The sequence below is a fragment of the Schistocerca gregaria genome, chromosome 4, assembly GCF_023897955.1.
Source record: "Schistocerca gregaria isolate iqSchGreg1 chromosome 4, iqSchGreg1.2, whole genome shotgun sequence".
Classification (NCBI taxonomy): domain Eukaryota; kingdom Metazoa; phylum Arthropoda; class Insecta; order Orthoptera; family Acrididae; genus Schistocerca; species Schistocerca gregaria.
The window spans coordinates 442,236,374-442,262,668 of NC_064923.1; the positions used below are offsets into that span (position 1 = coordinate 442,236,374).

The 26,295-nt window shown below is 38.8% G+C and overlaps 1 protein-coding gene across 3 annotated transcripts in view; it reads right to left on the minus strand.

Annotated features, from left to right (window-relative positions):
- The window catches only part of LOC126365812 (arginine--tRNA ligase, cytoplasmic), a 141,410-nt gene that overhangs the window by 61,175 nt on the left and 53,940 nt on the right, over nt 1-26,295 (minus strand). For all 3 annotated transcript variants that reach the window (XM_050008403.1, XM_050008402.1, XM_050008404.1), the window contains 2 exons: nt 21,920-22,091; nt 16,872-17,013 (listed from right to left, as the gene is read on the minus strand). In XM_050008403.1, coding sequence (XP_049864360.1) covers nt 16,872-17,013; nt 21,920-22,091 — 314 coding nt within the window. The remainder of the gene's footprint in view (nt 1-16,871; nt 17,014-21,919; nt 22,092-26,295) is intronic.

Here is a 26,295-nt window from a genome sequence, read left to right on the forward strand (position 1 = left end):
GATGTGCTTGTTTACGCCCTGTCACCGCTCGCGGCATGGTTTGCTTCTGTACACACTACCGCCGCTCACACACACACACATACACACACACACACACACACACACACACACACACACACACAAATCTTCTCATTAGAGAAACAATGGCAAGAGACTGATATTTTTCGTTACTTACACCGCTGCTTTCTTTGATAGTGATCAGCAAGAACCAAATAATAGACTGTGTATGACAAATGATGTTCTGAACGAGAGTGACGAAAATTTTTTTCCGTTTGAAAATCTTTGCAGGCGTCTCTTTAGTACATTACATTCTGCACAGAAATTAGAGTCACCTAGATTTAAAAATCTAGTCAGTTGCTGTGCTTCATTTCTGACTGTATCACTATTAGGCATAAGAATAATATGAATATAAACATGACATGATATGTATATTCTTCCGCGTTTGCTGTTGTCCCACCCTAATTTCGTAGTTTATTAGGCAGACAGGATTTAAATGAGATGGCAGCAAACACGAAAGAATACATGGCAAAATGTTTATATTCATATTATTCTTATGGTGAAGAGAATACTACATGTGATTCAAAATTCATAAATGTTCCTATAAGCAACCATCTCTTCTCACAGGTAGGAAAAAATTCAGAACGTAATGTTGGCCGTATTGACAAACATCCCTGACAGTCTTGCCAGTCGGATTTTCATGGTACATCGAAACGCTGCTACTTTCGAAGATGAACAATACGGAATTTGTATTTACTTTGTTGGATAATGTATGAAAATATAGATTTTGGCGCCAGTAGTTATCTTTGTGCCTGCAAAGCATGCCTGTGTAGCGCTACATATATTCGACAGCATAAGTTAGTTGTGGCGGCACCTACCAACATTTTTCAGAACTTCCGCTTACTTAGCACTAGATTCTAAGCCACAGGTGGTTTTTTGGATTACAAAAACCGGAAAAATAGTGCGGCTTAGATTCGAGTAAATACGGTAATATTTCACTGGCTTTACACTCAGTAACACCCATGTAACTATAATTACTGTATTAAACACACCTTAAATTTATCAATAAATACAGCATGTATCATAATCAACAGCAAAAACCAACAGGGTAAAAAATATAGGGTGTCCCATTTATCTTGACCACCCTAAATAAGTTTGTCCACATGCAAATTACTAAATGTTTTAAGCAAATGTTCTGCAGCCGTCAGGAGGCCATCAAACAGCATGATTGCCTTCATTGCAACGTTGTTTTTTAAAAAAAATATGAATAGCGGTATGACTTTTTCAAATGGCACCCTGGCACTGACTACAGGACAAAATATTTTTCTAGTTATTACAATGTATTTTAACTGTAAACTTTTTGATTAATTCCACATCTAATTTAGCTCAAATTTCTTTCATTGTGTTCTTCTGCAATAAACACAATACTACTTCACTATATTATGTATAGCAATTTCATATAAACTTTTAACTATTAACAGAAGTGTTCCTGTAGTTGTCCTTTCATTGTGGTGCAATACTAAACTCACCTATGAAGTGTGTTGTACACTCCCATGTGCAGTGTGTTAAAGTTACAATTTCTTTCAAACACCCACGGATCATCTTATAATCTGGTCAAGACTGTACAATTGCTGCTCCAATTCTCCAAGTGAATCCACAGAAGTGCTATACACTTCAATTTTGATATTACCACAGACAGAAGAGTCCACAGGATATAGGTCAGGGGATACTGATATCCAAGGTGCACAAGATGCACCTATCTATCCGTCTTCGACCATTGTTGTTGTTGTTGTTGTTGTTGTTGTTGTTGTTGTCTTCAATTCAGAGCCTGGTTTGATGCAGCTCTCCATGCTACTCTATCCTGTGCAAGCTTCATCATCTCCCAGTACCTACTGCAACCTACATCCTTCTGAATCTGGTTAGTGTATTCATCTCTTGGTCTCCTTCTATTACTTTTACCCTCCACACTGCCCTTCAATACTAAATTGGTGATCCCTTGATGCCTCAGAACATGTCCTACCAAACAATCCCTTCTGCCACACATTTCTCTTCCCTCCAATGCCATTCAGTACCTCCACATTAGCTATGTCATCTACCCATCTAATCTTCAGCATTCTTCTGTAGCACCACATTTCAAAAGCTTCTATTCTCTTCTTGTCTAAACTATTTATCACCTATATTTCACTTGCATACATGGCTATATTCCATACAAATACTTTCAGAAATGACTTCCTGACTTCGACCATATCGATGTGTTAGATGCTGTCCCATATCATCAAAAAATGTGCCAGTGCTCCATCATGCACGTACCACATACCCAATCATGACCCATAGACGAAATTCGAAATCAGTTAGGGACTTAATCAAATAGTTAACACTTCAAATATATTTGTGCTAATTAGGTCAATATTTCATACTGAAGTCATTGGTGATTTGTAACACACATTCAAAATCACCCCATAAATGGCTTATTTACATTCCCATGGTTAATGGAAAATTTTTTGCTTCTATTGCCACATACATTGATCAGCTAGAACATTACGAGCACCTATCTAATAGTCTGTAAGTCTATCTTTGGCACAGATAACACTGGTGACACGTAATGGCATGGAAGTAATGAGGCCTTGGTAGGTCACTGGAGGGAGCTGTCACCACATCTGCACATCACGTCACTTAATTCCCATACATTCTGGGGAGGGGAGGGATGAGCTCTGACACCACGCTCAATTGCATCCAAGATGTGTTTGATCTGGTTCAGATCTGGCAAGCTGGAGGACCAGCACATCAACTGGAACTTGCCACTGTGCTCCACGGACTACTCCATCACACTCCTCGCCCTGTGATGTCGTGCATTACCTAGCTCAAAAATGCCACTGCCATTGGGCAACATGATTGTTATGAAAGGGTGTACGTGGACTGCAACCAGTGTAAGATACTATTTGGCTATCATGGCACCCTGCCCAAGTTCTGCTGCACTTGTGGATTCCCATGAAAATGTTCCCCAGAGCATAATGGAACCACCGCCAGCTTGTCTCTTTCCCACAGTACAAGTGTCAAGGAGCTGTTCCCTGGAAGATGATGGATTCATGCCATCCCATCACTATGATGAAGATGGTACCGTGATTTATCAGACCATGTAACACACTGCCACTGCGCCAATGTCTAGTGATGAGGTCGCATGCTCACTTAAGTCGCAGTTGCCAATGTTGTTATGTTAACATTGGCACATAAATGGGTCGTTGGCTGCGGGGGCACATTGTTAGGAGTATTTGGTGCACTGTGTATTCAGCCACACTAGTAATCGGCCCAGCATTTATGTTAATTCTGCCGTAGTTCGCTGCCTGTCCTGTTTTACCAGTCTGCCCAGGGTACAATGTCTGACATCTGTAAAGAGGGGTAGCCACCCAACCCCAAAACGTCTGGACGTGATTACACCATGTGTTGAAGACACCCACCGTAGCATTCCTTAACACCCGAAAAGTCAAGGAGCTTCTGAAATGCTCACACCGAGCCTCCAGGCAATCAAAATCTGTCCTTGGTCAAACTCAGATAGATCATGCACTTTTCCCATTCTACAGAAGAACAGCACACTCACCGGTACTTCATGCAAAATGTGTGTGTATGACAAACAGTCATTTCTCGCCAGGTGATGCTGCTATTGCCTGGACTGGTTTATATCGATAGTATGAGGTTCATTCAAATGAAACCTGGTCAGTGCGTGTACCTTTGCCTTACACGTAAGGTGGCACCACGTAACTGTGGGTATGGTGGTGCAATCTATTTGTGGAGAAACTGACGCAAGCGCACCTTTTGATGCTGTGCAGCACCAGTGTGGTTTCACGCCAAAGAGAGGGTGGTCACACAAGTTATCGTCACTACCGAATATGCAGGCAAGTAAGCAGGAACAATGAGGAGTGATTCGAGTTTTGGCAGCGGAGGGAGTTGGAGGCCGTGAAATGTATCGACAGATGAAGGCTGTGTATGGTGGGCACAGTCTGAGTCATTCAAGTGTTGTCAAATGGTGCAAACGATTCTTTGTGGGGTGGCATCACAGGAAGACAATGCTCGTCCTGGACAGGCTCATCGTGTCATCACACCATAAATGGTTGCGGAAGTGACTGCTTTAGTCTTGGACAACCGCAGAATCACCATGGATAAGATCCATTGGTTACTGGGTATTAGCGTAGGCACCGCCCACACTATAATGCATCAACACTTAAACTTTCCAAAAATGTATGCGCAGTTGGTTCCCCACCAACTGACTGCTAAACAGCACAATACTAGAATGGTGATGTCTTTCAGTCATCTGCAACGTCACCATGAGGAGGAAAATGGCTTCCTGTCACATATCTTTGGCTTCCCTCTGACAACCATGCCTCCATCCTTGCTACCCTCCCTGTTTTCCTTGCCCTATTGCTTCATAACCTTCTTCCCCTTCTTTCCCCTCTCTCATCCCTGATGAAGGAACATTTGTTCCGAAAGCTAGGAACATAAATTTTCGGTTTTGTTTTTTGTGTATCTATTGGCTGTACTGAGATGAGGTAAGTACTGGCCAGCCCCTCTATCTCTTTGTTAGTATTCATTACTTTGAATCGTATAATGTAGCACACGTCAACCAATAAAAGCATTTTCACAGATATGAAGAAGGTCAAAAGACAGAGTGTAAATATTTTTGTGTAATTCACGTAATACTCTTCAAATCAATAAATATTTGCACACTTTCTAAACAGCCTATGTTCTCTATCATGGATCAAGCTATTTCAGTATCAAATTTCATGAAAATCAGTTCTGCAAGTTTGACATGAAAACATCATAGACAAGGTTACATTTGTATTTATAATATTAATATGGATAAAACTTTTAATTATGAGATCTTTTATTTTCATAATTTGATTTTAATGAGATAAAACTTTTATTGTGCCTCAAGCTATACTGAAGTTCCCGCTGAAAATACCAGGAAAAAGATTATCTTGTTCAAACGGAACAGTTGGTAGATTAATTATTAGTATAGGTTAGTCACCATGTAAAGAATACACTTCATCCTTGTATCATGTTTTCATGTCACAGACTCGGTTGTGTGTCCAAAATGTGTGTATGTCAAAGTAATTGTTAAACATTCTCTGAAAAGAGATTAAGTATTAAAATAAACTTACAGCAGTCTTTGAAAATGTTTTATATGTGTACATATGTACAGACAGACACACATACATACATACATACATACATACATACTCACTCAAAACAGAACACTGTTCACCAGTAACTGATCAACCATGGTATTGATATAAGATAATTGTCATGCCCAGTGTTGCATATGTAGTGCCAGGCAGAAATTGTGAATTCACAGTGATTATTCTGAACTCATTTCTGATTTCTTAGCTCATGGGTGTCTCAATCCTATCTCGCAGGTCTGCTGCCCCTTCCTCCCAGGTATTAGCCACCTTTCCTCAAGTCTCCCTCCCACTTGCCTTTTCCTTTCCGCTCTCATCCACTTTATCTGGTGCAACCCCTTACCCCAGTTGATCTGCCATCAGTCAGGAAAATGTACCCATGTAACTTTATATGTGTTATCTGTATGTACATGTATTATGTTGGCTATGGAGGAGGATTCATCCAAAAGTTTAGCAATTTTGTTTGTCTCTTTTATGTGCCTATTAATTATTCAGTGTCTCAACTCCTACTTTCATTATTTAGGAGAACAGCAGCTGGTTTGCAAAAAGCCACTGCCCCCCTCTTACACTATGTAGCTGCTGTTTTTATCCAGTAGTTCAAACAGAGTATTTACTGTACAGAACCGACACAGATGAATGTACACTGATCAACTAGAACATTATGACCACCGATCTATAAGGGACATTCAAATGAAACCTGATCACTTGTGTAAAGTAACGGTAATGATTTTACTAACTCAAAAATGTAGTTATACACAGTACACATAACCAAAAATAGTCGCCAAAACTGTTGGCACATTTATGTCATTGCAACACTAACTGGTTAATTCCATCCTTGAAGAAGCTAGTAGGCTGCTATCGGATCCAGGCCTGGACCCAGTCACACACTTCGTTGTCCATTGCGAATCAATGTCTTCGAATAGCTTGTTTTAGAGATCGAAACACGTGAAAGTCACACATTGAAAGATTGGGACTGTACTGTGGATGTTCCAGTGTTTTCCACCGAAATTGCTGCAATGTCATCTTCAGCGCATTGGCCATGTGTGGGCGGGCATTATCATGCAGGAGGATAATGCCATTGGACAACATAGCTCGTCTAAGGTTCTGTAAAGTGGCTTGATAATGCTGGGCATTGATGGTGGTTCCCCGTTCCAGGAGCTTGACAAGCAGTAGGCTCTTGTGGTCAAAAAAGGACATATTGACCTTACCAGAACAGGTGTGCACGGCCTTTGATTTCTTTGAAGGCGGTGAAGTCGCATGTTTCCACTGCTTGCTCTGACGCTTTGGCTTCCCTCTGACAACCATGCCTCCATCCTTGCTACCCTCCCTGTTTTCCTTTCCCTGTTGCTTCATAACCTGGGTTGTGAGTAACTGAATCCACTTTCCCTTCTTCCCTTTCTCCTCCCTGATGAAGGAACATTTGTTCCGGAAGCTAGGAACATAAATTTTCGGTTCTGTTTTTTGTGTATCTATCGACTGTACTGAGCTGAGGTAAGTGCTGGCCAGCCCCTCTATCTCTTTGTTAGTAATTGTTTCACATCTTTATATGAGATTTTCCATTAATCATTTAAAGTAATGAATACAACACTTATGCCATCTTCAATGTGTTTAATCCGTATTTCCACACTATTTGTTGCATAATTTACACGTATAATTTATAGCTACTTCAATAGCACAATGCATGCTCCTGCCCATGCTTCTCTGTACACATTGCTTGGCAGCGACCCTGCTATGCCGACACATTGCGCATTGGAATAGCTTGGGAGCAGGGAGAGCAGGGCACACATTCATGAGCTATGCTTACCCAAACAGGCAGACACATGAGGACAGCTGATGTTACTGCACGTACAATAGCTTATTTAATCACCATCATTCATCATAACAAAACTATTGATATGCAAGTGCAGCTGCAGGTTACCGCTAGCTATCAAAGTAAATTCACGGCAGTTCTTGAAAAAGTTAGAGAAATGAATTATAAGCTACAAAGCTCACTATCAGGCCACAATCGCTGGTTACCATAATCATTAGAATACACATGTAGTGTGCGTATTGTTCACAGGGACATAACAGTGACAATTCTGGGCTTAGTTTTCACTTGACAGGGTACAAATGTTTTCCCATGGTGGAAGTGGAATAAACAAAGAATACAACCATTCTGTTTGCAATTGATGAACTTTGTATGTTTTTCATCTGAAGCATGGTTTATAGCAACCACCTTTTTCCAGGTATCACTCTTCCTCTAATGACGCACACTTGCAATTGTGTTCACTGTGTTCCTTAATTTTCATGTTACACCTTCCACAGTCACAAAATACAGCTTTGTAGAGGCCATCTGATCTTGACAATCTGTCATTTCACACTGTCAGTGCTACTATATTGCAGCATAATCACGCACTCAGCTTCTGTACAAAGTCACGACTAGCTCCACTCCAGCATGCTTCAGTGAGAGAGAATGAGTCGACAAATGGGAAGAGAATGAAGTGCCATTGTTCTCCGACTCCTCATACATGCAGAATTACAGTGGAAGAAATGCAATAATGCACTAATGTAACAGTGACACCTTGATTTCTAGTGTATGCAACCCTCAACATGAGATTTGTACTCACTCCATTTCGGATCAAGACCATGATGTAGTTCTGGCCAGGGTGTGGTGTAGCAATATATAGTTCAATCTTAAAAGCAGTTTTAAGCCTCTGCAGAAACTATACTGAAGATCCAAAGAAACTGGTACACCTGGCTAAAATCATGTAGGGCCCCCGCGAGCATGTCGAAGTGCCACAACACCATGTGGCATAGAAATGACCAATGTCTGAAGTAGTGCTGGAGGGAATTGACACCATTAATTCTGCAGGACTGTCCATAAATCCGTAAGAGAACGAGGGGGGGGGGAGATCTCATCTGAACAGCATGTTGCGAGGCATCCCAGATATGCTGAATAATGTTCATATCTGGGGAGTCTGGTGCAGAAAAGTGTTCCTGGAGCCACTCTGTAGCAATTCTGGATGTGTGGGGTGTTGCACTGTCCTGTTGGAATTGCCTAAGTCCGTTGGAATGCACAATGGGCATGAATGGGTGCAGGTGATCAGACAGGATGTGTATGTACATGTCACCTGTCAGAGTCATATCTAGATGCATCAGGGACCCCATATCACTCCAACTGCACAATTACTGAGGCTTCACTAGCTTGAACAGACCACTGTTGACATGCCAGGTCCACGGATTCATGTGGTTGTCCCCATACGCATACACGTCCATTTCCACGACACAATTTGAAACGAGACTCGTCCAACTAGGCAACATGTTCCCATTCATCAATTGTGCAATGTCAATGTTGAAGGGCCCAGGTGAGGAGTAAAGCTTTGTATTGTGCAGAAAAGTGTTCTCCCTGTTCTGCACTCATAAGCATCACACCGCGCCTGGTACACGCAGCACTCGGGGACCACAGCACAGCTACGGCACCTGAAGGTGGGCTTATAACAGTCCGAAACCGGTCAGGTGAAAATAAAGAAATCTACAACTGAAGCGGTATTTTCAAGGGTACACAACTGGGCCTTAAGCTCCAAAAGCCCATATTAATGATGTTTCATTGAATGATTCACACGCTGACACTTGTTGATGGCCCAGCACTGAAACCCACAGTAATTTGTGGAAGGGCTGCACTTCTGTCAAGCTGAACGATTCCTTTCAGTCATTGTTGGTCCCGTTCTTGAAAGATCATTTTCCGGGTGCAATGATGCTGGAGATTTGACGTTTTACAGGATTCCTGATATTCACGGTACACTCATGAAAAGGTCGTACGGGAAAATCCCTACTTCATCGCTACCTTGGAGATGCTGTGCCCATCGCTTGTGCGCCAACAGTAACATCACATTCAAACTCACTTAAATCTTCATAACCTGCCATTGTAGCAGCAGTAACTGCTCTAACAACTGCACCAGACTTATAGTCTTATATAGGCATTGCTGGCCGCTGCGCCATATTCTGCCTGTCTGCATATCTCTGTATTTGAATATGCATGCCTGTAGCAGTTTCTTTGGCGCTTCAGTGTATATGGAGAATGGAGCCCAGGTGGCTAGCTCCCACACTATGTGAAGTGCCATGTGGCGTGCCACAGCGCACTAGAATGCAGCAAGAAGCTAAATCATACACCAGACTGTTATTCTATTCCATCCATTTCCATAAACCAATGTTAATAAAACTTTGAACTATATAATTATATGCACAAAAATCCATTAACTGAAAACAAATTGCAGGTGGCATATTATTAAAATAAGTAGGTAGTGAGTGGGAAGAGTATGTGAAGAAGTGAGCATGTGAAATAAAGCTGCACTATAGTGGAATGAGTCTCACGCACACTGAGTACAGCTGGTGATTATATCCATGAAGCAATAACTTCACACTGGTCCATGAGGTAAGTAAAGATATGTTTATTTGAAGTTCAAGTGTCATTTTGAAAATAGTATTTGAGCAGTTAACATACACTACACTCTATTTAAGAGTTATTATTGGTCAGTTAGTGGTTTTTCTGAGTTATATGAGAACAGGTGCTTCTCTCATTGGCCATCACTATGACGGTTTCCCACATTCTGGAGCCGGATGTACTGTGGGGCTACAGTCAGGAACCATAACTGAATCACCAGTGCATAAGGCAGTCTTGCAGGGGCTCCAACAATTTTTAAAATGTTGGTAAAATTCATTTTATGAAAACAAAGGGACCACAGACCATCAAAAGAAGGCATGTTTGTAATTAGCAGTTCTGATAAGGTATTTTGACGAAGTGAAACAAGTTTTTCTTACAACATGTCTTAACTCTGTGTCGTATATTTTTAGCAGAAGTCGCATACAAACCAAGTATGGGACTGTTTGGTATTTTTGGCTAGCACAACAAGCTGAACACTGAGTGAAATGAAGACTGTTTGTAAACTCATTACATTGGGATTTAGCGACTGAATGTCATGAGTTGGATATTACTACTGACTGTAGGCATGAATATCACACACAAAATTACAGCTGAGATTTACACAGAAACTCTTGACTGGGACACTAAGACTTCTGGTTGCTATTACAGCATCAATTTTGAAGCAGTTTTGTAATCCAGCTATTCTGAAAATATACGTCACTTCTTCTTTAACATGTATACTGTGGCTGACATTTATAAGTGTCAACACCAGCCACTAGCCCAGTGCTGCTAATGCTTCTAGCATTTCCATGACCAACTAGCGAGTGTGGCAGTCACAGGTGTAATACAGTATAACCTTGCTTTTACGTTCCTTAAATTAACATTTTCCCGCTATTTACTACATTTTTTTATAGTTCCCGCCAAATTTCCTATGTTCACAATGTTAACTTACAATTGATTTTGCATCACCAAATTTATAATTTTTCTGCGATTTACGCATTACCAAGAAAAAGATTGATGGAGAAAAAAATGATGCTGAATTATTTTGACCATCCATTAGTGTTTACAAGTATTATCTGGTTATGTTTCTTGACGCCAGGGCACTCTACTAAGTGGACTTGAACCGGTAAATGTGTAAAAAGTTGGAACAATTCGTGCCATATCTCCCGCTGCTGCGAAGCTCTACTTGGCGTGGTGGCTGATGGGCATAACTAGGTTTGTTCCAATAAATATACCATGACCAATCACAACCATTCCCAAACTATCGACCACACAAACGCAGTTTCATGATTGTTGTGATCACTGTGACATCTTTGTCAAACCATATTTAGTATGTTTTGGTGTTTTGCCACTTGTAGCACTAGTTCACACCATCATTCACTTTGCATTGCTCAAATGTTTTTGGTTTAAACACAGCACCGGTAACATATTTTTTTTTCATGCCGAGCAAAACATGTTTCGAGAATTTATGCTAGTTGTCAAGTGCAGTATTGATGTATGTATTTTTTGTGATATTACACAAACGATGTGAGGTAGTTTGCATGTGTGTGGTTTTCCACATAACTGAGGAGGCACAACATCATAAAGTCAACTATAGTGCAAGAGATGTAGAATATTCAAACACCACACTAAATGCTCATGTACATATTTGCACTTAACAACAAAAAATTCTCGAGACGCATTCGTGCTAAGCACGAAAAAATGGGTGACTAGTGCAGTATTTCATTATTTAAATAATGAATGACACCTGCAGGTTTTCAAAAACATTGATTATGACATACAAAAGTGAGTCAAATGTTCCTACTTCCCAGACAGTTATCAGTACCAGTTGCATCAGCAGTTTTTATTGGATTATAAAGCTGTATTAGATAATAAGCAAGTCCCTGACAAGTCTATTGATGCCTGTTATGTACACATACTATACATGTGTGCAAAAATCCAGGGTGGTATCCTATACATAACTTTTTACAGCTTAAAACATTATTTTCCACATTTTACATTTTTCCTGCATTTACACAATTTTTCTGAAGTCCCTTGAAAGTAAAAGCAGGGTTTCACTGTATTCACTTTAGTTCTGCAGCTGTGCAACAAAAGTCTCAGGCAATAATTTTGTTACCTACAACTCTTTTTTGCATACACTAACAATTAGTTACCTGTAAATTGGACTGTTCAACATGGCAGCTAATCAACCAACACCAGGATCTTATAACATTAAAAAGTGTTGGAAGAATCAAAATTCACTGCTATTCAGCTACTGAATGTGTTACAAGATAGTGATTTTGAGTTTGAAGATGAATCAGAGGAGGAGAGCTGGAATATCGAGAAAATAGGTAGGTTGGAACTTAAATAGTGGCAACACTGCTGTGGAGACACTATGCAATGGAATCTACTACTGATGCTGATAGCACACGTTGTTGACATACCTACCTTACCTCCAAGCAAATGGACTCGCCTGTCCCACGTCACAGGCGCGCACAATCAACACAAATCACTTGTGAGCGAGTGGTCTAACGTACCGTATTTACTCGAATCCAAGCCGCACTTTTTTTTACGGTTTTTGTATCCAAAAAGCCGCCTGTGGCTTAGAATCCAGAGCAAAGTAAGCAGAAGTTCTGAAAAATGTTGGTAGGTGCCACCACAACTAAGTTCTGCTGTCAAATATACAGTATGTAGTGCTACACAGGCGTGCTTTGCAGGCACAAGGATAAATACGGGCACCAAAACATCTGCATCAGTAAAGAAATTAAAAAAAAAAAAGGATGGAAGATGAGCTATTTTCTCTGTTCCGAGTTTCGACCACTGCATTTTCATACATTATCCAACGAAGTACGTACAAATTCCGTATTGTTCATCTTCGAATGTAGCATCATTTCAATGTGCTACGAAAATCCGACTGGCAAGACTGTTTGGGATGTTTGTCAATATGGCCAACTCTACATTCTGAATTTTTTCCTACCTGTGAGAAGAGATGGTTGCTAATAAGAACTTTTGTGTATTGTGAATCACATGCAGTATTCTCTTCACCATAAGAATAATACGAATATAAACATTTTGCCATGTATTCTTTCGTGTTTGCTGCAATCTTATTTAAATCCTGTCTGCCTAATAAACTACGAAACTAGAGTGAGACAACAGCAAACACAGAGGAATGTACATATCATGTCATATTTATATTTGTATTATTTTTATGCCTAATAGTGGTACAGTCAGAAATGAAGCACGGCAATTGACTAGATTTTTAAATCTAAGATGACTCTAATTTCTGTGCAGAATGTAATGTACTAAAGAGGCATCTGCAAAAGATTTTCAAACGGAGAAAAATTTTCGCTAAATTCTCGTTCAGAACATCATCTATCATACGGAATATATTATTTGGTTCTTGTTGATCATTATCAAAGAAAACAGCAGTGTAAGTACAACAAATAGCAGTCTCTTGCCATTGTTTCACTAATGAGACGATTCCTCTCTTTTGTTTTTTAATTGTAAGCAGCGGTAGCGTGCACAAAAGCAAGCCACGTCGCGTGCGGCGATAGGTCGTAAACACACACTATCAGAAGGCGACAAACAATGCATCACACAGTACAGTAATGCATTTTCAGCTTAGAGTGACATAAACACCTATAACAAAGAGAACAGCACTTTATCAGATCAAAGAAAAATAAGCAATCAATTCAAACCAGAAGAAGCACGTGAAAAAGGAAGGGTACCCGTATAAATACGGACGGAGCGCCTGACGCATAGCAATGGCTACCTGGTAAAGCTTAACTGCTAAGCCTACGACTCGAACCAAACTACTGTAGCTGTATCGTCATTCATTAGACCTAAATTGTTTCTCATATTACAATGGACCAACTTAAGTTTCGATTTGGAGGTGCAGCCTAAAACTTTCAAGTCTCAAATTTTAGGTGCAGATTAAGATTTGGGAAATTTTTTTTTCCTTGATATGAAGTCTCATTTTTCAGATTCGAGTAAATGTGGTAATGGTGTCACTATGTTTTCGAAACAGGAACAATGTAGTTGGATGAAGACTGAATGTGCCAGAGGTCCTATAGCACAACAGTGTCATTAAGAACTTCAAGTGGTGTGCATGGAATCTGAACTGCCGTATAGAACAGTGGCACGTTTGATAAAAACCTTCAACGAAGGTCGGCAAACTGTGGCAGACATGCATCGGGCAGGTCGTCCTAGAATCTCTGAAGAAGAAATGCATGCTGTTGCCGCATTAGTGGACAGTGCCACATTAGTTGACACCATACAATTTGTGAGTTCGCCCATGAAACTGGATTAGCGCATACAACTATGCTTCACATCCTGAAGGAATGCCTGGGTTCTGCATGACTTGACGGAAATGCAGAAATGGATGCGTTACGATACTTCTCAGGCACACTTGGAGTGCTGTGAGCACGAAGAAGAGGCTTTCTTGCGCCATATCGTAACACTGGATGAGACATGGGCCACATCGTATGAGCCAAAACTGAAACGCCAATCCAACAAATGGCAACATTACAAGCTGCCGCGAAAGTGAAAAGTGCATCAAAGCCCCAGAATGGTTAAAGTTATGGTGATTCTTTTGTACAACTGTGATGGTGTTATCCTAACGCATTACTTTCCTCGACGGCAGATTATCAATGCACAGTATTACTGTTTGTTTTTGGAGCATCACCTGCAACCAGCCTTGCTAAAGAAGCGGTGACACTTTCTGCACAACCGACCCATAATTTTAAACGACAATGTGCACAGTGCAAGCTGTGGCTGCTCTGTTCGGTCGTTGGGACTGGGAAGTACTGTACCATCTACCATACTCCCCGGACTTAAGTCCTTGTGACTTTGATTTTATTCCAAAGATGAAGGAACCACTTCTTGGCATTCGCTTCAGAACTGTTCCAGAGATTTGAAAGGCAGTAGACCACTCTATTCACACCACCAACAGAACAGGCTCTGCTAACGGCATACTACGCCTTCCACATCACTGGCAATGGGTTCTACACTACACTGATAGCTACTTTGAAGGACAGTAACAGGTGCAAACATGTAACTTTTGTATTGGTTGTGAATAAATAGTTGCAACTATTTAAGTTTCAACTCTCGTGGAACCATGCCTTAGTAACAATAGTATAGAAACAGAAGTTTCAAATATGTTTCGTGAGAGTGCAGAATCTGAAGATATGGATGATGATGGTGACAAAATTGCAGATGAAATGGTTCAAATGGCTCTGAGCACTATGGGACTCAACTTCTGCGGTCATCAGTCCCCTATAATTTAGAACTACTTAAACCTAACTAACCTAAGGACATCACAAATATCCATGACCGAGGCAGGATTCGAACCTGCGACTGTAGTGGCCACGTGGTTCCAGACTGATGCGCCTAGAACCGCATAGTCACACTGGCCGGCAATTGCAGATGACGTAGCACACGATGCATAAACAGGAATGTTTACTAATCCATTCCATCTTGTTCACATTAAATTTTGCTAATAAACCACAGCTGGACAACCCTAAAAGGATGATAAATTATGTAATATATGACCGACACTAAATTAACAGAATCTGTTGAGTTTATTGTTCAGAAAGAGATCTATCTTTAGATTAATCAATGATTCTTTGGAGGGGGAGATTGTCCTTTAGACAACATATACAAATAAAAGGCATAAATATGGCATCAAAATATACATGCTAAAAAATCCGGGTGGTCTTTTTGCATTTGATGGAGAAGTAGCTGCATGTTGCTCATTATATTCACAAGGACAATTACTACAACAGCTGAATTAGCTTCTGCAAAATTCAGTAAAGAAAACACAATTGCTTGATATTTGCAATGGTGAAGACAGGAAAATCAAAGGCTAGACAAGATGTTAGTTAATTTCCACAGGATTTAAGAACACAGTGGTACAAGTGACAAATTCACACCAGCAAACAATCTCAAAACTGCTGCCAATGATCAAATGCAATGCGAATGTGTATGGAACTGATGGGCACAATCAGATGCTGTCATATTGTTTATGTGAACAGAGAAATGTCTGCTGGCCTAAAAAACTACTCTTCCACTTAACTAACATGCTACTTCGCATTATCTTCACAACAAATATTCAGAGTGTAAAATGATACTGTATGATTACAGAATAAAAATAATAAAGGGGCTATACTTCTTCCAATGGAAATTCGAAGAGACATGAGAAAGAAACCTCATAATAAAACAAACAGTGTGCAAATGCGGGAACCAACCGAAGGAGAAAACAAATCATGAGGAAGAAGTGTAAAAATGCATTGAATAGGGCAAGCGTACTGACACATCTTGTCAGCGCAGAGACAGTCCAAACAATGCTGGACACTGTTTCGACTGTTGTATAACAACACATGATCGGTGAGCATTTTGTTTTATTATGGTTGTTGTTAATATTTCCAGAGAGGTATATTTTCTTCATATGAATAAGGTCAGATTATCTTTTGTTTTCATGTTTTATCACTGTTTCCATGTTCTCATTGCAAAACTTTTTTTTCTGATTTTCCAAAGGCACACATTTGCTCATTGTTTGAACTGTTTCTTTTCATTGGAAATAAATCTGAGGAGCTAATGAAATTGTTTGAAATTATGCTTATGATGCTTACAAGCTTATCACACGATCCAAATGTGACTAATGGTTGTGTGTGTTGAATTAGCTGTCAGTTTACTATCACCTGTAACGAGCCAGATACAAAAAGTAATATGCAAAGCAACTGCACACATAAAAATATGACACATGTAGCATTACAAGACTCTTATCAAAAATAATTATCTATCACTTTCATTAAATTTATGGAAGGTATATTTATGGGCATAAACTCCTAGCAGGACAGAGAGATCCAGAGGACATCCAGTTGTTACCTGTCCAAGAACAGTTTTACTGAAAGAATAAACTCCTAATATAGCAGCTCTATTTAAAATTACAGTGCAGCCTAACTTCAATTGGAAAATACCTACATTCTCAACAATCACACACTATGTGCAATAATTGAAAGGTTCTTTAGGGAACACCCATAACGATCAAATGAAATGGAATAAAATGATAAAACATTATCAGTATTCTCAGAGAGACTTTCTTCCTTTCTATCTTTCTCCTTCTTCTTGTGGGTAATTAAATCTGAGAAAATTAAAAATTGAGCTGAGTTTCTGTATGTTAAAAAGCCCTGTATCAGATCATTCAACTGGAAGAATCCTCTTGATGTCAAAACAGTAAAGATGTATGTACTCGTCAACTAAATTTATTTGCAGAACGAAAATAAAAGTAAAAAGATATTAAATTTAGATCAGTTTACTTGTCTCACCTTTCCTTGAGACAGAGCAAATGAGCTCCCAAGCACTTGTTACCTCAGGATGAAATTTTTGAAGTTTGACAACACATTCATATGCTTTTCTCTTGAAATCTTGGTCATTATCGAATCGAACTTTTGATTCCTTGTAAAATGCCTGTAGCAAAAGACAAAGAGTAGGTGCTATATTGACATGTATCTAAAACACTCATAATGTAAAACAATATGTTTCATGACTGGCCACACATGTCTAAGTTTGTTGCATGTCAATGCTGCTAAGCAACAGAATGTCAGATCATCTCTACAACACAGTTTTTTTTTTAATATTTATTTATTTTGTTCCCAAGAATTTTATCCTGACAATGTATAAAAGATATAGGACAAATTGTGTGCACAGAAATAGAAAAAATGTAGCAGAGAACTATAGTAAAGCACAACAATAAGCTCTAATAATAAAATTTTACAGCACAGTTCAACAAAAATTATGTAACTTATGCGTCAGATCTGTATACAGCAATTTAGTTACATTGTAACAGTCAAAGTAATATGAATTATTATACTAACAGTAAGTATAATAAACGTTCTAGCAGAGTTAACACAAATTTGCAAATTTGTCTTTACATATTCATCAGCTGCATAAAAAGGTTGTGCATGCATTGTAATATATTTAATAGAATTTTTTCTTTACATATTCATCAACCGCATAAAAATAATGTTTAACTAAAATGTTCTTAATTTGATTCCTAAATGTATATTGTTTTCTTGGACTGATTAGGGTAATTTCTTATGGGGTACATCACCCATACTCCTTGTCAGAAGCAGATTCCTGGTCAGTCTCTGGCTCTTAAGATAGATGTTTGCAATAGAGTGTATATTAAATACAGACAATATTTTTAATTTCCTGAATATTGGTTTAATGGCTGTTAGAGAAGACACCTGTTCCATTACCTTTACGATCTTCCTTTGTATCACAAAATTTTTCCTATGTACTGACACCCAGAACACGGTGCCATGAGAGATAGCTGAATATTCTAATGCAACATAAACTGTCTTTAATATTGTGCTATGACAGTAACACAGTGAGATAGGGTTGTCATTAATAACGACCAGTCAAGTTGTTATTTGTTACTGATTTGTACTAACTCACTGAGTTCTGTCCGAGATCCTTCCTTTTTTATAGCTTTTATTGTATCTGCTACTGTCGGTATATTTTTGTCACAATTTTCTCCCAGAGGTCAATTTATGATAAATTTCTACTTCAGCAACTGCTTTAAGAGCTATTAAAACAAAAAACTGTATCTAGTTTATAACAAATAACTTACCAAGAATATTATCAATGAACGTCTTATCAATCCAAACACTATAACTCAAACACATAACTTTTTGTCTTAGCAAGAAAAATTTACTTGGCATTCAGAATATGTGCGGCTCTTAGCTAACTCTATCAATATCAATGACTTTTCCATAACGTTTAAACTAATGTGGAAGCACTTTACGCTTGCTACAAAAAAGGATACAAATTTCGTTAACTATTTTTTTCATTTTTATTAACAACATACTTTTTAAGGATTAACAGATTTGGAAGTAGGATTCAGAGCCTGAAAATATCTTTTAGTACTGTCTTAACACACCAACACATTTTCAATAACATATTACCATCAGGCGAAGGGGTACTATATGACTACAGAAAAAAAAAATGCTAATTTTATTGTTATTGACTTTATTAATAACATACTTTTTAAAGTGATAGTGATGTATAAGTAGGGTTCAGAAACTGAAAATACTTAATATGTGAAAATCCTTTATGAAAAGTCGCACCTACTACTACATATCAGTTCAATTTTTGGATTAAGTTGAACTGAACAAATTAAAACAAGGAATCTGAAAGAAAATTTCAATGAGAACAATAAATATTTTCTTCAAAATTTTAAAATACACAGTACATGACCAGAATACAACATTTACAAAAGTGAACATAAAGTACCTCCACCCCCATTGGTATCCCTACGGTTAAGACTTTTGAAGTATAGCTGCCCCAAAATATATATTAAAATAAATTTCTCAGTAATAGATTACAGAATTTAAATTGTCAGTAAGCATTTTGGACATTTCCCCATACAAACTTGCATAATGAAATTCACTTTCTGGGACTGGGGATATCAAGTGATGTTTTTCAATCAGGTAGTAACTAGTCTTAAGGCAGCGCATTGACATACCAGTTAGCAGAGATTTGGTGGCATGGTTTTCTCTGAGGACAGCTTTTATGGGGCTCCCAAAGGCTCGGTCCATTCAGCCTTGCCTCCTACATCACCAGCAGGACTTGGGAGATGTCATATTGGGTTTTGCCCTATTCTGTTGACGTTCATATTTGGTGGGCTTTATATTATAACTTACAACCTATGAATACAGCATCAACACATTGAGGATCTCTTACAAATGCTTCATAATTGGTATTATTTGTTGTAATAAAATGACAAGAAATGTCAGATTAATGGTTATGGAATTTTCATATTTCACAGTTATTGTACTATAACTTGTGTATTGTGAACTGCCATATCAAGGCAATGCTATTATGAAATGGAAAGCAGATATTGTACATAAACTTCTGTCTAGGGTGTTGTATTGTGTTCCCCCCTCCCCTCCCTCTCACCACCCAAAGTCTTGGTTATAGTGATGCACCAATCTGTAACATACTGCAATGCCTATGTTAGTTCCGATCACTAAGTATCTTAAACCTCCACAGTATGGAGACCAAAAACTATGCATGCTTCGGAGATTTTCTTGCTCAAGCTGTGGTTATATTCAACCATACAACACAAAAGCATAAAATAACATGAGAAGTCCCTAATTCACCTCAAAATACAACATTCAAACACTAAAAAAATTATAGCTGAGCCTTCTACTTCTTATGTGATTGGTACAAACACTGCATGTGGTGGATGGATCGGTATTCTGATGGTTCACTATGTCATGTTATTTCTTTACTTTTTTCGTATTTTTGTACATACCATGTGTTTTCTTTGAACTTTTAGATTAATCTTTGACATACTGTCAGTTTGCAGTTGTTTATTAGGATTGGATTGGATTCTTTGGGGGAAGAGACCAAACAGTGAGGTCATCGGTCTCATCGGATTAGGGAAGGATGGGGAAGGAAGTCGGCCATGCCCTTTCAAAGGAACCATTCCAGCATTTGCCTGGGAGTGATTTAGAGAAACCACGGAAAACCTAAATCAGGACGGCCGGACACAGGATTGAACCGGCGACTTCTGATGTGTTTATTAGGGGTTCTGAATTTAAACTCCAACTGTTGTAGGTTCCTGGTACTTCACATCCTTTCTAGCATCCTGTCTCCTTCCCTATACAAGATTTGGATTAGAATTTCTTTCTCACAAACATATATACACCTTTCTTCTCTCTTTCCTAATTCTTCCCTTCCACTCCTTTCAACAATAAAGGAACTGCTAAAAATATCCAGAAACTAGAGGTTCAAAATGTTATTTCCCCAATTTACTTTTATCAGCTTTATATTGTGAATTTAGACTCCTGTCAGTTTACTGACATACAGGTCCATGCCCTAACAGCCTAGTTTCCAAAATTGGTGTTAAATTAGGTTTATTTTAGAAAATTTCACTCTGCAGCAATGTTTGTACTGACATGAAACTTCCTGACAGATTAAAACTGTGTGCCAGACAGAGACTTGAACTCAGGAACTTTGCATTTCACAGGCAAGTGCTCTACCGACTGAGTCACCCAAGCACAACTCACAACCCATCCTCACAGCTTCATTTCCGCCAGTATCTCGTCTCCTACATTCCAAACTTCACAGAAGCTCTCTTGCAAAACTTGCAGAACTAGCACTCCTGGAAGAAAGGATATGGTGGAGACATGGCTTTGCCAAAGCCTGGGGAATGTTTCCGGAATGAAATTTTCACTCTGCAAGAGAGTGTGTGCTGATATGGAACTTCCTGGAATATTAAAACTGTGAGCCAGACCGAGACTCGAATTCGGGAACTTTGCCTTTTGTGGGCAAGTGCTCTACCAATTGAGCTACCCAAACGTGACTTACAACCCGTCCTAAAAGCTTCAATTGTGCCAGTATCTCGCCTTGAAATTTTCAAACTTCACATAAGCACTCCGGCGAAAGTTGCAGAACTAGCATTCAGTACATAATTTTAATCTGCCAGAAGTTTCATATCAGCATACACTCCACTGCAGAGTGAACATTTCATTCTAGAAACATCCCCCAGGCTGTGGCAAAACCATGGCTCCACAATCTCCTTCTTCCACGAGTGATGGTTCTGCAAGTTTCGCAGGAGAGCTTCTGTGAAGTTTGGAAGGTAGGAGACAAGACACTGGCTGAATCGAAGCTGAGTCGGTAGAGCACTTGCCCGCAAAAGGCAAAGTTCCCGAGCTCAATTCTTGGTTCAGCAAACAGTTTTAATCTTCCAGAAGTTCCGTAGGTTTATTTTACTTTTATTTTTACCATGATTGTACATAAGAAATATGCACTGATAAGAGTAAATTTTAGAAGGAGTGTCACTCCTCCATACAAGAATTTTCACTGAAATGCCTGCATTCCTTGACACTACTCTTATTCAGTGACTTTTGTGTAACATATACTAAGTTTGCTTAATATACAGGCACTGACAAATCAGTTTGAAGAATGTTCTAAATAAAAATATCTACTTCAACTACAATGAAAAACAACATGGAGGTCAAAAACATAAACAGAACTGTAGTCTAGCTATTACATTTCTATGAGCTCTTTTAAAATGAGTGTGGAGAGGGGGTGTACAAGTTACTGCATGTCTTAATTGTCAACTTTCCTAGGAAAATGCAGCATATTTGTAACATCTACCTATCTGCATAAAACAAAAGAAATCTACAATTTTTGTTTACAGCAAGTAACTTCATACTAAATGTAATTTTGTGTGTGTGTGTGTGTGTGTGTGTGTGTGTGTGTGTGTGTCACATATAAGTTTTCTCAATGTTATTAGAAGAACAGATTTTTACATATAATAAATCCAATGTATCCACAATCCACATATAAATAAAACAGTTACCTGAAGGTCAGATATGGGTGGGACATTTGTTTGATAGTCTGGGAACTTCTCTTGGAGGTGAGCAATAAGCATACCAAACTGTGTTCCCCAGTCCCCAATATGATTGATGCGGAGCACATCATGACCAAGAAACTCCAGCAATCGACAAATGCTTTCACCAATAATTGTAGAGCTGCAGAACAAATGTACAATTTTAGTGGGCTAAATATGAAGATGTTAGCTACATTGCTGTATCAAAGGAAAATTCTATCAAGAAAACAAATATATTACGGGACATAATTGTTAGTCAGTACTTACTTTCAGGAGGCAAAATGTATAGAACTGCTGATAGACACATACAAGAGAAAAAGTCACACACTAACTAGCTCTTGGAAACAATAGTTCATTAACTGGTGAGGCAAGAGGGATACGTTGGGGAAAGTTGAGAAGAAAGAGCAAGATCCATAAGGCCACAGGACGAAAATGATCCTGAGGGTAGGTAAAGATGAAGGGGGAAACATTGGAGACAACACATTAGGCACTGCGACATAACGATTAAGCAGTGTTCATCGGTGACATATAGATTTTAGTATATGAAATTTAACATTTCTGAAAGATTATAAGGCCTTTTAGTTAGTGCACTGGCAACTATTAATTTTATGTGTACCAATATTATGAAAAGGAAAATTGTTACTCACCATTCAGTGGAGATGCTGAGATGCAGATGGGTACAACAAAGGACTGTCACAATATAAGCTTTCAGCCAGCAAGATCTTTGTCAAAAATAGGTGACACACACACACACACACACACACACACACACACACACACACACACACACACACACACAGTGTGGCTTCAGCTGTCAGAGGCTGCAATCATGTGCAAGTGAATTGTGTTTGCGTGCATGTGTGTATGTGTGTGTGTGTCATCTATTTCCGACAAAAACCTTATTGGCCGAAAGCTTATATTGTGACAGTCTTTTGTTATGCCTATCTGCAACTCAGCATCTCTGCTATATGGTGAGTAGCAACTTTCCTTTTTATAATATTGTTACATTCCATCCTGGATTTTGCACTGTTTAATTTTGTGTGTACACCGGTTCATAATTCAGGCTTGAAGTTTGTGCTTGTTTCAGGCTCTAGAGCGCACTCGGTCTGCTAATATGACAGCTGTTGAGGGTACACATATTCACAGTAACCTACCAGCATTTTTATTTTCTTATTCTTTACGAAACATACTCCTGCATAGCCTCTATTTAATTTTTAGTTGACCTGGCCGGATGTCTCAGTTACCTATCTAACCCCCAATACTTCAAAATGTAGGACACCAGAATTGGTTTTTTTTCTGATGATAATCTCCATCTTGTAGAGTTGGTCATCTTAGCCTTCAGGCTCACTTGTAAGCTCGTAGCTGCTGTGTCGCATACTTGCAGCTGGGAGGTGCAATGAGGTAGGAGCTGCTGATAGACAATGGTCGCAGTGAACCTGCGAAATCTCACTGTGCTCGTGAGACTTGTGAGACATGTAGACACTTGAGTGCCATTTGTCTTAGTGCTGTGACAACGAAGGAGCACCTTCTGTAAGTGTTAGCAGATGAAATGCACATTCTACTGGACAGACCCAAAATAATTCTGAATAGTCCCAGCTGCGATAGTTTCAAGCCACTAATTTAATTTAATTTCAAATTTGTGTCATTTCTTGTTAGATAATCGATGTGCCCAAGACAAAGTTATGAAGTGTCCTGAATTTTCCCTCATTTAGTCTGATAACCATGTCAAATAAGAGTGCTTAAGTTTTATTTTCATACCCTTTTTTTTTAATTTTTGAAGAATGGTAGATTAGAAGTGTACAAACTGTTCCATTTCTTCTGCTCATTATCTGATTTAATTTATCTAGATTCCAAATAAAGTTAAAAGCTACATCACAAACAAAGATTCAGGAATATCACAACAGGCCACAGTCACAAGAAATTAAAATGGAAAATAATTTTTAGGAATAGTGTGAATGATATTTCTTATTTAACGAAAGAATTTTCAGGTTGTATCATTTCAATCGACCACTCCTCAGAGATTATAACAGGTGTGAAAATAAAACTTAAGCACTTTTATTTGACATTGTCATCAGAGCAAATAAGCGGAACTTTAGGAAACTTCATAACTTTTGTCTTGGGCACCTTGTTCATCTAACATGAAATGACGCAAATTTGAAATAAAATTAAACTAGTAGCCTGAAACTATCCCAGCTGGAGCTATTCCGAATTATTATCGGTCTATCCTGTAGAACATACATTTCATCTGCTAACACTTAATGAATGTGCAACTTCATTGTCACAGTACCATGACAAATGGCAGCAGAGTGTCCATGTCTCCTAAGTCTTGCGAGTGCAACGAGGGCTCATTGTGACCGTTGTTTATTACCATCTCCTACCTCATTGCACTTCATGGCCATAAGTATACAATGCAGCAGCAATGAGTTTACATATAAGCCTGAAGGCTAAGACCAGCTCCACGTGGTGGGGAATACACAGAAGTAGTTCGTCATCAGGAAAAACAAGACAGATACAATGTTAACAAGAATACAGGTGTCTAAGCTTATATGCAGACTAGCTTTGCAGATGATGAAGAAGTTGAAAGAATGTACAATGTTATAAAAAAAATATTCAGACTGACACAGGATAAGAAATTTTAAATCTGGTGGGAGGCTAGAATTCAACAGTAAGAAAGTGTAAAGAAGGAAAACTAATATGAAAACTTGGACTGTGGGAGACAAATAAAAGAGAAATCTGCCAGGCAGAATTTTGCACAAGCTCAGTTAAATAACTACCAACAGTTGTTTTAAGAACCAAGAACGAAAGTTTTGAATGTGGAAAAGACCTGGAGACACCCGGAGGTTTCAAACAGTTACATAATCATAAGACAGAGATGCAGAAGCCAGATTTTAGACTGCAAAGCATTTACAAGGGTAGACATGGACTACAACCGTAATTCATTGGTTATGAACTGCAGATTGAAATTAAAGAACGGCAGAAAGTCAGGAATTTAAGGATATGGGACGTAGATAAATTGAGAGAATCACTGGTTGTGCAGAGTTTCAAATGAAGCAGTATGCAAGGATTAGCTTAGAGGAAGGGAATACAGTAGAAAATGAATGGATAGCTTTGGGAGATGCAATACGAAAGGCAGCCGAGTCTCAAGCAGGCAATTACATAAGGACGTGTAGAAATTCTTGGACATCATTTGAGGTACTGAATTTAATTGACAGAGGAGAAAATATAAAAATACTTTACATGAAGCAGGCAAATGGGAATGCACCATCATCTTCATCATAATTTCTTTCCTATGAACGACATGCCTCCCCCAATTTCTGTCCTGGATTTCTCTCCCCCCTGCATCCTACATTACACTTATCCTCCTGAGATCCTTTTAACCTGGTCTGTACATCTCTTCCTAGGCCATCCAATGGGTCTTGTTCCTGGTACTTCCATCTCTAAATATTGACATGGAGTTTGAGTTGTGTGTATTCACTTCAGTAGTTCAATCTAGCTGCACTCATTCTTTTGCCAATGGTCAAAGATATCTGCAGTTCCCTCCTTACATTTTTGTTCCTGACTCTTCTGATTTTTTTTAGAGGCGACTTAAGGAACTTATTTTCACATGCCCATATCAAACTCTCTTCTCTCATATTTATGATACAGGTCTCCAGACAACACATCATGATTGGCACAACATCTAAAAATGACATTGACCGAGTTGCAAAATGGTAAAGCTGGAATCACTGGGGTAAAGGGTTGTTGCCATGCACAAATGAAATTAAAGAAACGTTTGGAGAAAAAAATAAAAAATTACAAACATTAAGACCTCAGATGGCAAGAACGGAAGGCTGCAAGATGGAATTAATATATACGGAGTCTTTGTAAGATAAACAAACTACACAACAATAATATAGAAAGCGTTTGATGAAAATTAGGCCACAGTACAACAACCTCCTCAAAATCTGGTTAACAGTATGTGACAGCAGACAAATACAGACAATTTGTATGTGATAAAGAGGTCTATGTTTTTTATAGATTGGCCAAATATCACAAAATCAATCAACAAAATGGAAGAATATTATTGAATGACTGGAATACAATAATGAAGAGCTGTCATATAATTCCACATCTCACGTGGAATTTACAGGTCTGCAACAACACAGGACTGCAATTTAATCCAGAAGAATTCCTTTTGCACAGAAGAGTATTGCACTCATTGGACAAAGAAATTAATCCTCTGAGGTTGCCAATGATAGTTATTTGGGCCTCAAACGAGTACAATATAAAACATGACTTCCATTATAACAATATTTTATAGTTGTGCTGCTCGGCTTTACTAAGAATTCCCTAACCTGTCTGGTGGA